The sequence below is a fragment of the Neurospora tetrasperma genome, assembly GCF_000213175.1.
Source record: "Neurospora tetrasperma FGSC 2508 unplaced genomic scaffold NEUTE1scaffold_5, whole genome shotgun sequence".
Taxonomy (NCBI): domain Eukaryota; kingdom Fungi; phylum Ascomycota; class Sordariomycetes; order Sordariales; family Sordariaceae; genus Neurospora; species Neurospora tetrasperma.
This window is the reverse complement of record NW_009799103.1, coordinates 1,571,736-1,586,644: the sequence shown is the minus strand read 5'-3', so window position 1 is coordinate 1,586,644 and position 14,909 is coordinate 1,571,736. Positions and strand designations below refer to the sequence as shown.

At 50.8% G+C, this 14,909-nt stretch overlaps 2 protein-coding genes across 2 annotated transcripts in view; both read right to left on the bottom strand.

Moving 5' to 3' along the window:
- Positions 1 to 693: 693 nt before the first annotated feature.
- Positions 694 to 1,692, bottom strand: NEUTE1DRAFT_102820 (uncharacterized protein; the record flags this gene model as incomplete). Its single annotated transcript, XM_009854916.1, has 1 exon — positions 694 to 1,692. The coding sequence occupies one exon, from the start codon at positions 1,690 to 1,692 to the stop codon at positions 694 to 696; it is 999 nt and encodes a 332-aa protein (XP_009853218.1).
- A 2,602-nt stretch (positions 1,693 to 4,294) lies between these two features.
- Positions 4,295 to 14,909, bottom strand: part of NEUTE1DRAFT_117741 (uncharacterized protein) — a gene marked incomplete at both ends in the record, with an annotated part of 48,079 nt that continues 37,464 nt past the window's right edge. Inside the window, one exon of the mRNA XM_009854915.1 lies at positions 4,295 to 4,312. The remainder of the gene's footprint in view (positions 4,313 to 14,909) is intronic.

Below are 14,909 nucleotides of genomic sequence, written 5' to 3'. Positions count from 1 at the left end.
GCATCCTTAACTCGCAACACCACCACGAGCTTTCAGAATGGAATAAAGAATATATTGAAAGAAGAGGCTTAAAAGGTTTACTTATAATAAAGATGAAGAAGTATAGATAATAGATTAGAGAGTTATTTATTATTTAGTTGGAACTACATTTCTGGAGGCTTCATTTACAGCTCTGATAACTTAGTAGCTAAATTCCTCAAAGCTATTGGAAAAGTAAGAAACTAGTATACCAAGTACTAGATGTAGCTTTCACCTTTCATTTGCAATAAGAACCATTGAAAAATATCTGGTTTTGGTGGCAGAATGCACTTTAGAAGGTTGGTAATAAATGCTTTGCATTAGACATTGGAGGGGGGGGGCAGTATTTTTTAATTGGGAGTTTACCTACCGTCCATCCACCCGTGATTGCAGTGCATCACACTTCATCGTTGATTGATTCACATATTTGCACTCAAAAATCCTTCAAACGCATCATAGTTTCTCCAGGTGACTTATAGTATTATCACTACCTCTACCTATCGACAACTCCCGACATGGAAGCGAACCCTCCAAATGGTGGTTTCTCGCACTTACCTCTACCATCAAAGAAACTTGGACTCAAAATCAAGAAACCAGAAATTGCAAGCCGAAACCAAAATATGATACAAAGAAACACTGTGTGGAAAAAGCCATGTGAGAGAAGAGGTCCACCTACTAGTAGTAGGGTTCGTAAGCCTCCTCCTCTTCTTCCTTCTTCGCCAAATTCTTCGCCGCTCTCCATCTCTCCCTACCCTCCTCGATCAAAATGTCAAAGTACCCCTTCTCCCTGGCCTCATCGAATAATCCACTAGCATCTCTAACGGTCATCTCAACGAGTCGTTGAGGCCTCCATGCGTACCTCCTCGCCGCCGATGGCATCACCACTCTCGGATCAAAGTCCTTCTCGAGATGCGGTACCAGACCGGGGTGTTTGTCGATAACATTACGAATTTGAGGGTCCAACAGCGATCTGACCGAAAACAAGACGATTTTCGCAAAAACAATGGCATCCTCGCCGTCCAGCGACTTGACGGATCCCGACACCCCGTGCCGGTTCCTACCCGCCAACTCCTGCCACTGCAATGCCTTGCACGCACCGGTTGGGCACTCAAGGTTTGCCAGTAATTCAGCTGTCCACTCGGCAAACTGGTCAAATCTGCGGTTGTGGAACAGGTCCAGGACGGTGTACGTTCCGCTGCAGAGAAAGATGAGCTTGCTCATCAGACTGCCTAGCTCTTTCTTTCCCATGTCCTCCAGCTCTTCAGTTGAGTATCCCGGACCTTTTTGGACGACAAGATAGTTGACCAAAAAACCCCCCCATCCAGAGGTCAACACCTCATGCCATACTTCTGGTGAGCCAAGTGCTGTCATGTAATCAATGGCTTCGGGCTTGGGTACCCTGCGATCAGACTTGTCGAGGCCATAGTTGCTGGAGGCGGTTAGTCCTTCTTCTTGTAGAATTTTGAATAAGGGGGTGAGGCCCAGCTTGTTGCACAGGGAAGGATGGGAGGCGCCGAGGACCATCTTGTGGAGGATGACACTTCGACAAGCATGACAGACGTAAGTGGAGCGAGGACAGGTGTCACGGAAGTGGCGGAGGATTAGCGAGAAGGAGGGGACATTGTAGATAGAGTGGAGGAGGTCGAGGTTGGCTTCGGTGCTTATGGTGGGCATGGTGGGCGGTGGTTGGGTCGGTATTAGGTATGTTTTGAAGAGTTACTCGAGTTGCGGTTTGCTGGTGATAATTTAACAATGGGTTACTGACATACTGAATGGGAGTTTGGTTCAGGGGTTCCAGACCGGAATATATGTATGCATCTTGTCTCTTGGACTTTCAAATACCAAGTATTAACAATCCCGTTGTTCATGTCTTCTTGTCTGGCTCTTAGGTCCCTTGTTCTCTCGGTAAACTGCCGAGGACATGAACAAGGAAGGTAAAGAGATAATTGTGTAAAGCTTTGGTTTGTAGCCTCTTTATTCCAATACGTGGCTGTTCATTTGTGGTGGTCTTTTCAAAGCGTATTCGACTACACTGGCTGTTTGATTTGTGCTGTTCATGAACATCTGGTTGGGACGGGAGACTTGACAAAACTCGGGGATGTGGAACTGGCAATTGGGATGTTGCTACTTCGGAAACAATGCCATTGGCGGGCAGTCTTATGTCATCCGAGAGAACTGTTCCCCGACTCTTGTCCGGGGAAAAAGAGGCATGTCATTTGCTCCTCCGTTTCTTTTCGTTGTTACACTTCCACTCCCCCTCCAAGGGCACTCGATAGACACTCGGTGATATATTCCCTTTGCCAGATACTTTGAGGAGATTCTTCTCAATTTCGTTAAATATTGCACTGAGGCTAGAGGCTAAGCTGTTAAGGGAGGCTTCTTTCATCTTTGTCAGGAATCAAACGTCGATGCAACAGCTCTACAAATTGACCAACTCTACTCTCAACTGACAGGACACATGCAAGTACAGCTATAGGCTTTGAGTTTTGACAATGTAATCAATCAATTGAAACTAGCGCCAGTGGTTTAGTGGTAAAATCCATCGTTGCCATCGATGGGCCCCGCGTTCGATTCGCGGCTGGCGCATTTCTTTGTCCACACTTTTTCTTTTTTCGTTTTGCCAGTTTTTCGAAAACAATCTTTTTGGGGGTCTGAGATAATCCCAACATCTTTCCAGTGCTCCTTTTCTGGCATTCTCTCAACTTTTATAGTATTTTTTCTCTTGTATCTGAATGGCCTTGGAGCGGTTGCAATCTCGTTGCGCATCAACGTCCAGACAGTTTTGTTATCTCAGTGCTCAGACCTCTTCTTTTTTTTTTCAGGCGCCGTCTTCTATAGGGACTTTACAGTGCTGAGATGACAGTTTTGCATATCCAGCATGGTTATTCGTTGTTTGTGCTTGTGCCCACGCATTCGGGGTCCTCCTTCACATGCTGCGTTCCCACTATTCTATTTGTCGTTGACGGAGCCCTTCATCTTACTCGGCCCGCCCACTCATCCACTAGTGAGGCTCGCAGGTTGCTCCGCTCGACCGACGGAGGAGGTGACAGACATACATTGATCTCACAATGCTTAAACCTATTTGTTGCAGGCACGGAAGGTACAATAATGTCTCAAGAGTTCAGCTCTGCCCATCCAGTTATCGCGGCGGGGATAGGCACTGTATCTAGTCTACAAATATTGTATCCCAAATGCCGTTGAGAAATTATCCACATGCTTTGTTTGTGTAACCAAGAGCGCGGATTGCAGCCAATCTTGTGATACTGAGACAAGCACGCACGACAGGCCAAACGATGCAGTAGACATCCCTGCAAGCCGAACGGGCAAGCTACCTAGCCAGATACGTTCATTATGGTAGCTAGAAGTCAGGTATCTTTGGGATTTTCCAGGGACAATCGTCAATCGCTTAACGCCTTATCAGGCACGAATAGCTTGTTACCGGCTGGGCCAACGGGCTGGTTACATAAGTAGCTCGAGGGTAGGTACCAGGATTGAAGTGTGAAGAGAAAACGGAGAAGAAGAAAATCGGGCAACCCATGTAAAGTAAGGAAAGCTCTGGTCGCCTTCTGATCTTATCATCATCATCATGTCAGAACGCTCGTGGCCTGTAGGCCTGGGGGAGATCGTTGTCTGCATGTTTGTTACCGTAGACCCTGGGCTGGGCGGGTTTGCGGGAACAGGGGGCGAGCAGATTTTGGACGCTGTTCGGGTAACGAACCCATTAGGAGGATCTGAAATAATGGGATATATTGACTGTGCTCTGGATTGTCTCGCTGGTCTTTTGACACAGTTTGTCTTTTTGTCTTTTTTTCTTTATCAATCGTGTTCATGGCTGCTTAGCTCATGGATAGAACAGACAGGATCAAGTTACAACGTTAGTGACCGACCGCATCCAAGGATTCAACCTTATTGAAGAAGCTGTGTCTCACACACACACACACACACACACACACACACACACACACACACACACACACACACACACACATATCAACTGTCAACAGGGGGTTTCATGTTCGTTTTTGTGTCGCCCTTGGAGGATTTGTTGTCGATCCCGCAGCTGCCATAAGCAGAAAATGCTGTCGTGATCGCCTGGGGCAATTTACTGTTGTGCATAACGGGGGTTGCCCAGTTCAAACGTCATGCTTGTGTGATACATATTGCGCCCGGTAAGGTTACCCGATACGTGCTCCAGGCTGCTGGATCTGAACGGTGGGATGCACCACGTTGTGAGGAGATTATGGGGATGTGATTCGAAGGAGGGTAAAACCGTGACAAAAAGAAAAGAAAAAAACGCTGATATGGGCTAGAAACAAGGTGGGAGGAGCGAGGCAACCCAAAAGATACTGTGGGCGGCTGAAATAAGGAGAATTGGAAAAGCAACCCAGTTTGTGTTGCCGGCTTAGCCAGGAACGGAGCCCCCTCAAGCTAGCCTGTTTCGAGCATGGACGATGCAACGCACTGCAGGAACATCGTCGTGTGACGAGACTTCTCCGCAGATAGTGAGCAGAAATGATGCCTAGTTCATCTTTGGCCAAGGATGAACATTGGTTGGCGAGAAAGAGTCTCCAACGACGGAGATGCACAACATTTGTGGGAGACCTGCCTGTGTATGACCGATGTGTATGCCAATTTGGATCAGATTGCGGCTCCTTTCCTCAGACAGAGAGGTGCTGAGTATCTGATTATCAGAAACTGCAAAGTGAATTGTACAAGTTGTGTTAGACATGTACTTCGGATAAACGGAATGAGATTCGGGTCGTGATGGAGAATGATGTCGATCTGGCGGACATCAAAACAAGGAAATGCTAGTGATGGTCTTATTACCTGAGCTGGCTTGGGTCTGTCCACCGTCTCCGTCTCCTTTCGGAAGCATAGTATTTCAGCACAGGAGGGATGGATCTGGCTGTGAAAATGGAGGGCAAACGAGGAAGGGGCAGGACCGATGGCGTGTCTTGATCGGGCAAGAAGACTGGGCTGGAGGGAGAGGTTACAGAGGACACCTACTGTACCGGGCACATATAGATATCGGCGGGCACCCTCCACCTAGGTAGGGCCGTGGGCGGGCCGTGGGCACTTTCATTGCCCTGGCGGGATGCAGGTCCATTGGAGAAGTTGGTGTGAAGGTCTGTGGGCGTTCGGCCGTCCCAATCAACGGCCCCACTCTCTCGTGTTATCCGATGTACCTTACCTGACCAATGGACGGCCTGTCTCCCCCTTCGAGGCCATCCCCCAGGGGCAGCACACCCCCCCAGCTGCGACGTCGGTTTCTCACATGGCCTGAAAGTTGCCCCTCCCTGCAACCTCAATTGAGGACCCCAAGCACCAAAGCGATTTCTTTCTTGAGAAGTTCCTAGGTCCCCTTGATTTTGGGGTTGCTTTGTCGAATGCGAAGCCTCCTCCTATCTTTGTTGTTGGTCCTGTGGTGGTGGGTGCAGGTGGCCGCCAATTCGCTCGTCGAGTGAAATCACCCAACGGCGCCGTCCATCAATGCCCCGTTGCGGATGTTAACACGCTCCTTTATACATTTCGAGTCGGCGTCCAGTGGCGATGGAACTGTGCACGGGGGTGCCTGTGAGCCAAGTGTTTCTGGTTCCTGATTTCGAGGCCGGTAAAGGCGAATCTGCAACAGACATCCCCGTCACCTGCCCTGCTTTCCGTCTCCTTCTCATTGTTTCAGGGACATGGAGGTGCAATATCGGAATACATGGTGAACCCCCTGGACTGTAATGTCGACCTGGAGGTGGTGGGCGATACCTAGCCCAGACGGACCCTTTTGAAGTTTGAACCCTTCTCACTGCTGGATCCTTTCCTTTTCCGGTCCCCTGCTCCACCATGGACTACAATCCATGCCTCTTGGTCCCGTCTTTATCGACAATTGCACTTGTTCATTCGAGCTGTTTTGACTCTGAGACGGACCGCCGATTCTCTTTGGACATTGGATCCTTTTTAGCGTGCTTGGTTCGGCACTCAGCTAGACATCATCTCCTTTTGTTTCGTAGGGCCCCGACACACGACGAAGAACCCAGCTCAACCACGCTCCTTTGAAACTGAAGTACCTGACTTGAGGTTATCTTGACGGATTTAGCTGCGGTTTATCTCTACATCCATCCCTCTCTGGCTTAGCCTCCACTGCGTGATGACGCGGTAATTTACCTCCACAGCTACACTACCTCTACGGACGCAGGCGCCCCCTACCTAGCAGAGGCCAAACCCAAAATACTATCGCCAGGTCCCTGGCCGGCCAGACTCCACAAGACTATACCGTATCTTGTCGTATCGAGCACTGCACCCACCACCAGGGCACGGCAACACTGCAACCACTGCAGCTGCGATTTTTCGCTTCAAGCAAAGTTCCCACCCACGCGTTTCTTCCCCCTCTTTTCCCTCTCCACAGTTTCACCTTCCACTCACTCAACCTCTCTTGGTCTCCTCAGACCGATCGAGGCGGTCTCTCTTTTTACCTCTCGAGCGCGGCTTGACCACAATCTCATCCGTCGCTTGTTTGCACATTCATTGTCACGAAATCTGCCAAATTTCCTGCTGCATTCTTGTGCATTCGTGCTGCATCCCCCAGCGCGCAGTGCACGTCAAAGCAGGGCAGCAGCCAGGTCTCGCCCCCCCCCAAAAGAGAGGCCCAACCGGAAGTTTTGCGCTGGGGCCCTCCCGCAATTCGAAAAGGAACCCGACCTACCAACGAACGGTCCCTCCAACCGAACCCATCCATTCCTCGCATTGCACCAAGTGAAATCCATCGGCCTACCACCACGAACGACCCAGGCCCCTAACATCTGTCTAGCACCTATAGACACCAACAACACCCAGCGTTTCGAACCGTCCGATCAGTCCCTTTCTTTGTCCACATTACAGCAACAACAATCACCTCGACGCCCGCTTCCGCCACCTCATTCTGCTCGAGACCCATCTTGCAATTACGACGGACCGCGTCCAGCTACAAGTCGACCGCCTCTCGCTTTTCCCCGCTACCCAGCGACTGTGAGGCCCAATTCTGCTCTCGAACTTTGTTGACATTGATCCGTCACGACATTCGCTTGCCTCCATCCACTGCGTCGGCTACATCGACGTTACTCCCGAAAGGATAATACTGTGGCGCTCGCTGGACGACCATTGCTTTCGCTCCCTGCCGAAACCGTCTTCGTGCGACCTTTGTGGACGTCGACCGTCGCTCCTTTCGCAATCTCTTGGCACCCTAATTTCCATCAGCGTGTCCCAGCGGGACCACGCTCAACGTCGAGCCGACCTCAGTCGCGCGACCCATCAATCCTCAGTACAGAATAGAGCAACACTCATTTGTCGCGGTTGCCACTATCCAGCCATCCTTTTCATTCGGGCCACGCGTCTGACCCTCTCGACACCTCATCGTCGCCCGCCACATTTGCCAGAATGTCTGTTATGTTGCAGACACCTTCTCGAGCTTCTACCGGATCCACCACTTCCTTCCACCCTCTCTCCCGACAAAACACCATGTCTTCCTACGAGGGCTCGCGGTCTACCCGCCAGTCCAAGCGGTATTCCATGTCGGCGTTGTACATGTCCATGTCCGCCAATGACTCCGATCTCGTAATCGAAGATGAGCTTGCTAGAGGTTAGCAGTCCATGTGCACCTACTCGGTCGAAGACGCATACTAATTCCCTGGCCACAGCGCAAAAGGTGCTGCGGGATCTCAAGACCAAGATCTCCTCGCAATCCAAAAAAAATTTCGTACTTGAGAAAGATGTCCGCTACTTGGACTCGCGTATTGCCCTGCTGATCCAAAATCGCATGGCTTTGGAAGAGGTAGGCCTACATCAGCAATTCCTTTCTGTAAACGACATGCTGACCTGCAATACAGCAAAACGAAGTCGCCAGTCACCTCGAAGACGCAACCGATATACAAGAGGGCGCCTTCCCCAACGATGACAAGACACAAAAATACGGAAATTTGCTCTTCCTGCTGCAATCGGAGCCCAGGCACATTGCGCATTTGTGTAGGCTTGTCACCATGGCCGAGATTGATTCACTGCTTCAGACGGTCATGTTCACCATCTACGGAAATCAATACGAGAGTCGTGAAGAGCATCTGCTCTTGACCATGTTTCAGGTTAGCTTGTGATCCTCCTTGTGTTGCTACCTAGGAAATTCGCTAACCATGCCGTAGTCTGTCCTGACCTACCAATTCGACAATACGCCTGAATACTCTTCGCTTCTTCGCGCCAACACCCCGGTCTCGAGAATGATGACGACATACACGAGGAGAGGTCCAGGCCAGAGCTTTTTGAAATCGGTTTTGGCTGATAGGATCAACAGCCTGATTGAGCTCAAGGATCTGGACCTCGAAATTAACCCGCTCAAGGTCTATGAGCGCATGATTGAAGAGGCCGAAGCGAAAGACCCTGAGAGTCCCGAGGCGATGCTCCCCAAGGGAATTACGCAGGAAGAGGCCGCTGAGAACCCCAAGGTTCAGGAGATCATCAATCCGCGGCTGACCATGTTGACAGAGATTGCCAATGGATTTTTGGAAACCATCATCGATGGGCTCGAAGAAACCCCTTACGGAATCCGGTGGATTTGCAAGCAAATTCGGAGCTTGACAAAAAGGAAATACCCCGATGCCAATGATCAGATAATTTGCACGCTCATTGGCAGTTTCTTCTTCCTGCGCTTCATCAACCCAGCAATCGTCACGCCCAAGTCGTATATGCTCATCGACGGCACACCTGCCGACAAGCCGAGAAAGACGCTCACCTACGTCGCAAAAATGCTCCAGAACCTGGCCAATAAGCCCTCATACGCCAAGGAACCGTACATGGCCAAGCTACAGCCTTTTATCCATGCCAATAAGGACAAGGTCAACCGATTTATGCTCGAACTGTGCGAGGTGCAAGATTTCTACGAGACACTTGAGATGGACAACTACGTCGCCCTTTCCAAGAAGGATTTGCAGCTGGACATTACGCTCAACGAAATCTACGCTATGCACGGATTGCTCGAAAAGCACGCTGGTGAGCTGTACAAGGACGAGAACTCCCATCTGGCCATCATTATGTCAGAGTTGGGTACTGCTCCACCTCAGGTGCCGCGAAAGGAAAACAGGGTCATCAATTTGCCGCTATTCAGTAGGTGGGAAACGGCTATTGACGATCTGACCGCCGCCCTGGACATTACCCAAGAAGAGGTCTTCTTTATGGAAGCGAAGTCGATTTTTGTGCAGATTTTGCGAACGATCCCGGCAAACTCGTCAGTAGCCAGGAGGCCACTACGGCTTGAACGCATCGCCGACGCGGCTGCCACGTCCAAGAACGATGCGGTGATGGTCCGCAAAGGTATCCGGGCGATGGAGCTGCTGAGTCAGTTGCAGGAACTGAAGGTTGTCGACAAGAGTGACCAATTCTCATTGCTACGAGATGAGGTTGAGCAGGAACTCCAACATCTCGGCTCACTCAAGGAAGTCGTCATGTCCGAGACTATCAAACTTGAGGAGGTTTACAAGACAATCCGTGACCACAACGCCTACTTGGTCAGCCAGTTGGACACGTACAAGAGCTATCTTCACAACGTACGAAGCCAGAGCGAGGGCAAGACCAGAAAGCAACAGAAGCAACAGGTGCTAGGCCCGTACAAGTTTACCCATCAACAGCTCGAAAAGGAGGGCGTCATCCAAAAGAGCAATGTCCCGGACAATAGGAGGGCCAATATCTACTTCAATTTCACAAGTCCACTTCCGGGAACGTTTGTCATCTCGCTGCATTACAAGGGTGAGTCTCCTGAGCTGCCATCAGCGATGAGCAACACTGACAGTTCTGTAGGTCGGAACCGAGGACTGCTCGAATTGGACCTCAAGCTCGACGATCTCCTTGAAATGCAGAAGGACAACCAGGATGAGTTGGACCTCGAGTACGTGCAGTTCAACGTGCCCAAAGTCCTCGCGCTGCTCAATAAGCGCTTCGCCCGGAAGAAGGGGTGGTAGACACATCACTCAGTCTGGCTTTACTTTTTCCGTTGCGAGGTGAGGCATGATATCCCCATGATGTGATATCCCTCGCCTGGAGTTGGTGGAGTTTTTGCTTGGCGGTCTTCATCTGACTCTTGATACCACTTTCGTTTTGCGGTTCCCAGTACTCCAAGTGTTCCCAACACCCACCTACCTACAACACTGACCACGCCGGATGAAAAGGGGAAGGGGGTGTCGGAGAGCAGTCTGGTCTTCGTCCATGGTTGGAGCGCTATTCGGGCCAATCACGCTTTGACCTCACCCGGTTTTCATCCTATCGGTCATCCTAACATCTCTGAATCATGGTCGTTTCTAGTTGCGTTTATATATGCACATAGTTAGCGAGCTTTTGGGCCATCTCCTCTTGTGTTTGTCGTTTTGGTTATACCTCCTGTCGTTTTACGAATGGTTTCCTTACCTGATTTTTTTTGCCGTCAATCACGCCGTTCTCGCTTTCAATGTAGGATCCACTTGGGTGTCCCCCCCACGTACCTAATCAGCTCTCGTATGTCTGTCTGGCTTTTGCTATTCCTGGTTTTTCTCGTTATGAACTTTTCCTCTCATCACGCAACTGCAGAGGACTCGGCGGGCGGACGGACGGACGGACGAACGAACGAACAACGACACCCACGAAGAGTGATTTTTGGTCCCGCTCGGCTGGCCTGGCTTGGGATGGACTGAACAACATCTTTACGCATACTACATACCCCTTACTACGTACTACTTAATAACCTGGGACTGGAGAGAGTTGAGGACAGATCAGGAAGTGGTGAGCAATACACGGGCACAACTTCGGTTTCGAGACCTGGTGTATGAAGGCAGAGGATATCGGGCAAATGCGTTGAAAGGGGGATTAAGGAGGCAATGCGTTGAAGGGTTGAGGAAGCTCCCGCACAATGCAAGGAAAGAAGCGGAGAATGCGAAATACTGGCGGGGCCGGTGATCAGAAACGAAAAAATTGAATGAGTTTCCTTGCTTATCAAACAATAAAGCCGGCGACGAGGCTGCAATGATACCCACGCACGATTGGCTGCCTCATCTTTACCAAGGATGAGGGTTCTAATAAGTTCGGCGGGTCCGCACCGCAAAGTGCGCTGGGTTAGGTGACGAGTCTGCCGGTCCTTGTACTTGGCTGACCGAGGGAGGGACGAATCTGGAAACCTAAGAGGTCGTTTCGGGTGTGTTAATCCAGGGAAAAGTAACATTGTCCGACTTTCAAGTCGGCCTGCAATACGCTTTTCTCGATTGTGTCTTAGTCTTTAAATCTTCTATACTCTCACTGTATGAATCATGTTAAAACTCTTTTCTCAGTTAAATCTTTTCTTCTGTGGCGTTATGGATCATGTAGTAGGGAGTCTAAGAAGATGTGGCAGACCCAATGACAAAAACAATGAGTTGAAAAGACGAGAGAATATGCAGGGGAAGGGGGGAAGGTTGGGAGAAATGTAGGGAGAAATCACGAAGACAGGAAAGGAAAGGAAAGGTTGGAAGAACAAGGGACATGTAATAGGTCTTATGCTGTACTCTACACTAATACCAGCTGATCGTTTGGTAACTGCCACGATTCCTTCTATTTTCCTGGATTCAAGGTGTTATGTTGTCCTGTCCTGTCTTGTCCGCCTCTCTGGTCAGATAAAGCTTATCGCACGTCTCGTTTTTGACAGAGACATGGATGCATGCTATCGTGCCGCCCACACACAACCACCACCTGTTCATGCTTGATCAGGCTGGGATGATGACTGATACCGGCGGGGGACGTGTGGGGGGGTACCCTAGAAGCGTGACGTTGCTTGTCTGGGGTAAATTGTTACCCAAATCATCCATACACCTACCTGGTAGCGCTCCGTGATGTTATCGTGCGGTAAAGAGGTGTTATCGTTAGCGACCATATCTCGTTACGAGGTACACAGATTACTAAAATTGTCGGAAGAAGAAGAAAACTCATTAGCGGGGTGAGAATACAAGTCTCAAACGAAACTACCTAAATTATCCCATTCAGGCCATGATGTGATAACGGATGAGAAGTGCGGTCGGGCTTCGGAGAGCGGTCCAAACTCTGGGGGTTGGGAGATGCCTGGAATCAGGATGTAATTCCACTTAGGTAGCTGCCCGCCATTGCTCTTGCTTTTTACTTCCAATCACTATCTCTGCTGTTGAGACTGAAAAGGTACCACCTACACTATGTACACAATGTCGATATGTCACTGACCTCCAGCTAGAAGGTTCAATCGCACCTCGCCGACGTCAACGCCATGCCCCTGGTCTGTTAACGCATGGGTGAGAGGGGACGGGAGCCCCGGCCCCGGCTACCCGTCGTCCCCTGTCGTCGAACACCCCCCCGCTGTGCAGCGCGTGCTGGCCCGCTGAAAAGCGTTCGGCTGCCCGCAACAGGCCCAACATGGAATTGGATGGACCCCGGACGTCCCCGCAACGGCCCGGGTGGCCCGCTATAAAGTAACAAGAGAAAGTTCCAAGGTTGTCCAGTTCATCCAATTTATCCCACGGCACACAAAGCATAAGACGCCGATACCCGACATTGTCGATACGAGACGATCGCGGTGCCGACTACAAGTCTTGAATACGTCAATATTAGGGTATAGGGGAGTGATCAACGTGCTCATCCCTGCTGTTTAGCGTCTGAAGAGACTGATGGTGGTTGTGTTGGTCTGCCGTCTCGTGTCTCAAATTCTCAATCAAGTTCGTCCGATCGGATGGGGCTTTGTTGGAAGAAACATCAGATGAGACGAGACATTATTCACGCAGTCATGATGGAAGAAAAGTGGTAGACAGACGGCAAGATGGCCTTATCAATAGTAAGTACCTAGCTGACTACCTTTACACAGCTCTCCCAGCCAAAGCTATTTCGTACCATGGGCACACAGATGAGAAGAGCACGCAGACGAACCTCTGAGAAAAGGATATCCCCGCACCATGCTCAATCCGACAACGCGGTTGGCTGAACACGAGGCCATTGGCAATCATTGGAGAATTGCTTGCAGTGTAGTATGCATGCGATGATGGAGGACCTGGACGATGCCGTGCCTCCGTGAATGCCGCCTTGTCAAAATCCAGAAAAGGTCATGTCATCCCCCTCTACACTAGTTACAAGGCGAACAATGGCATGGGTGACCCACCCTCCGTCATCGTCCAACATCAGCCCATCTTTTCCCCTTTGACCGACCCCAGCCATTTCAGCCATTCAGACCGTGCTCACCTCTCCCAGCTCTTCCGGTCACTGCGACAATGGCCTGTTTGATCCTCGGCACCGGGACTGGAAGCCCTTCTCGTGCTTTGAAATCTGGTACAACAGGTTTCCTTAGATGCTCCCTTCCTTCAGCTTCTTCCGTTGCATTCGTTGGCCAGACTCGGAGTGCCAGGATGCTGGGTATGGGGTTCGGTGATCCAATGCGGTACATTGCTACCCCTACCGTCAATAACCTGTCCGCGCACCGTTGGACTAACAAGTTTTCCCGTGAAGAGCCGATTTAGCAGTTATTGATGTGAGAGGGACGGGGTTGGTTTGCCGGTTCGACACTACGGATCCCGCATTGGCGGGGACTGTTCGTGAGGAGAAAAGCAAAACCAGATAGCCAAGGCAGGTACCAAGTATAGGCACAGCACTCGTCACCACACCTCATGGCTCATGCTGTGTGATACTAGAGGGAGCAGGAGGGTGGTTGCTATAAGAAACAGTGCCCTCCCGGATGGCCTCATTCATGGTTCTGCCTCTCCTTCAATCATTGTCACAATCAATCCTACGTGAAGCCACAGACACCAACCGCGGGTTTCTTCTTCGAGACTACCGAACCACACCTGGCCACTTGGTTGGGTACCTCCTCACAACACTAGGTACACGATACACATCCTCCCGTTCGTAGAACTCCAGCGGGAACTTGCCCAGTATGAGTGATTCGAACGAGCTCGAGGTCGAGAGCATCAGCCCCTTCGGGCCAGCTCGCTCAACAATCAAGGGGGAACCTCTTACCAAGGAAGAGATTGACAAGTTCAACGACTTCTTCAAAGCCAGCCTATACCTCAGCTTGGGCATGATCTATCTTCGCGACAACCCCCTCCTCAAGGAGCCTCTCGACACAAAGCACCTCAAAGCCCGCCTGCTCGGCCACTTCGGCTCCGCACCCGGCCAAATCTTCACATGGATGCATTTCAACCGTTTGATCAAGAAGTATGATCTCGATTCCATCTTCATATCCGGCCCCGGCCACGGTGCCCCCGCCGTTCTGTCGCAGGCATATCTGGAAGGTACATACTCCGAGGTATACCCAGAAATATCGGAGGACGAGGAGGGCATGCAGAAGTTTTTCAAGCACTTCTCCTTCCCCGGCGGAATCGGCTCGCACGCCACCCCTGAAACACCAGGCAGTATCCACGAGGGTGGGGAGCTAGGTTACTCCATCTCCCATGCTTTTGGCGCAGTCTTCGACCACCCCAATCTGATCGCCCTGACAATGGTGGGTGATGGCGAGGCCGAGACCGGTCCCTTGGCGACGTCATGGCACAGCACAAAGTTCCTCAATCCCATTACCGACGGTGCCGTCCTCCCCGTCTTGCACCTAAACGGTTACAAGATCAACAATCCTACGATCCTCGCCCGTATCAGCCACAAGGAGCTGGAGAATCTGTTCCGCGGCTATGGCTACGAACCATACTTTGTTGAGGGCGACGATGTCGACACCATGCACCAGGCAATGGCCGCAACACTGGAGCATTGTGTCCTGGAGATCAAAAAGTTCCAGCAAAAAGCTAGGGAGTCTGGCAAGGCCTTCAGGCCTAGGTGGCCCGTCATCATCCTTCGCAGTCCCAAGGGCTGGACCGGTCCCCGCAAGATCGACGACAAGTTTCTCGAAGGGTTTTGGCGTGCCCATCAGGTGCCCATCACAG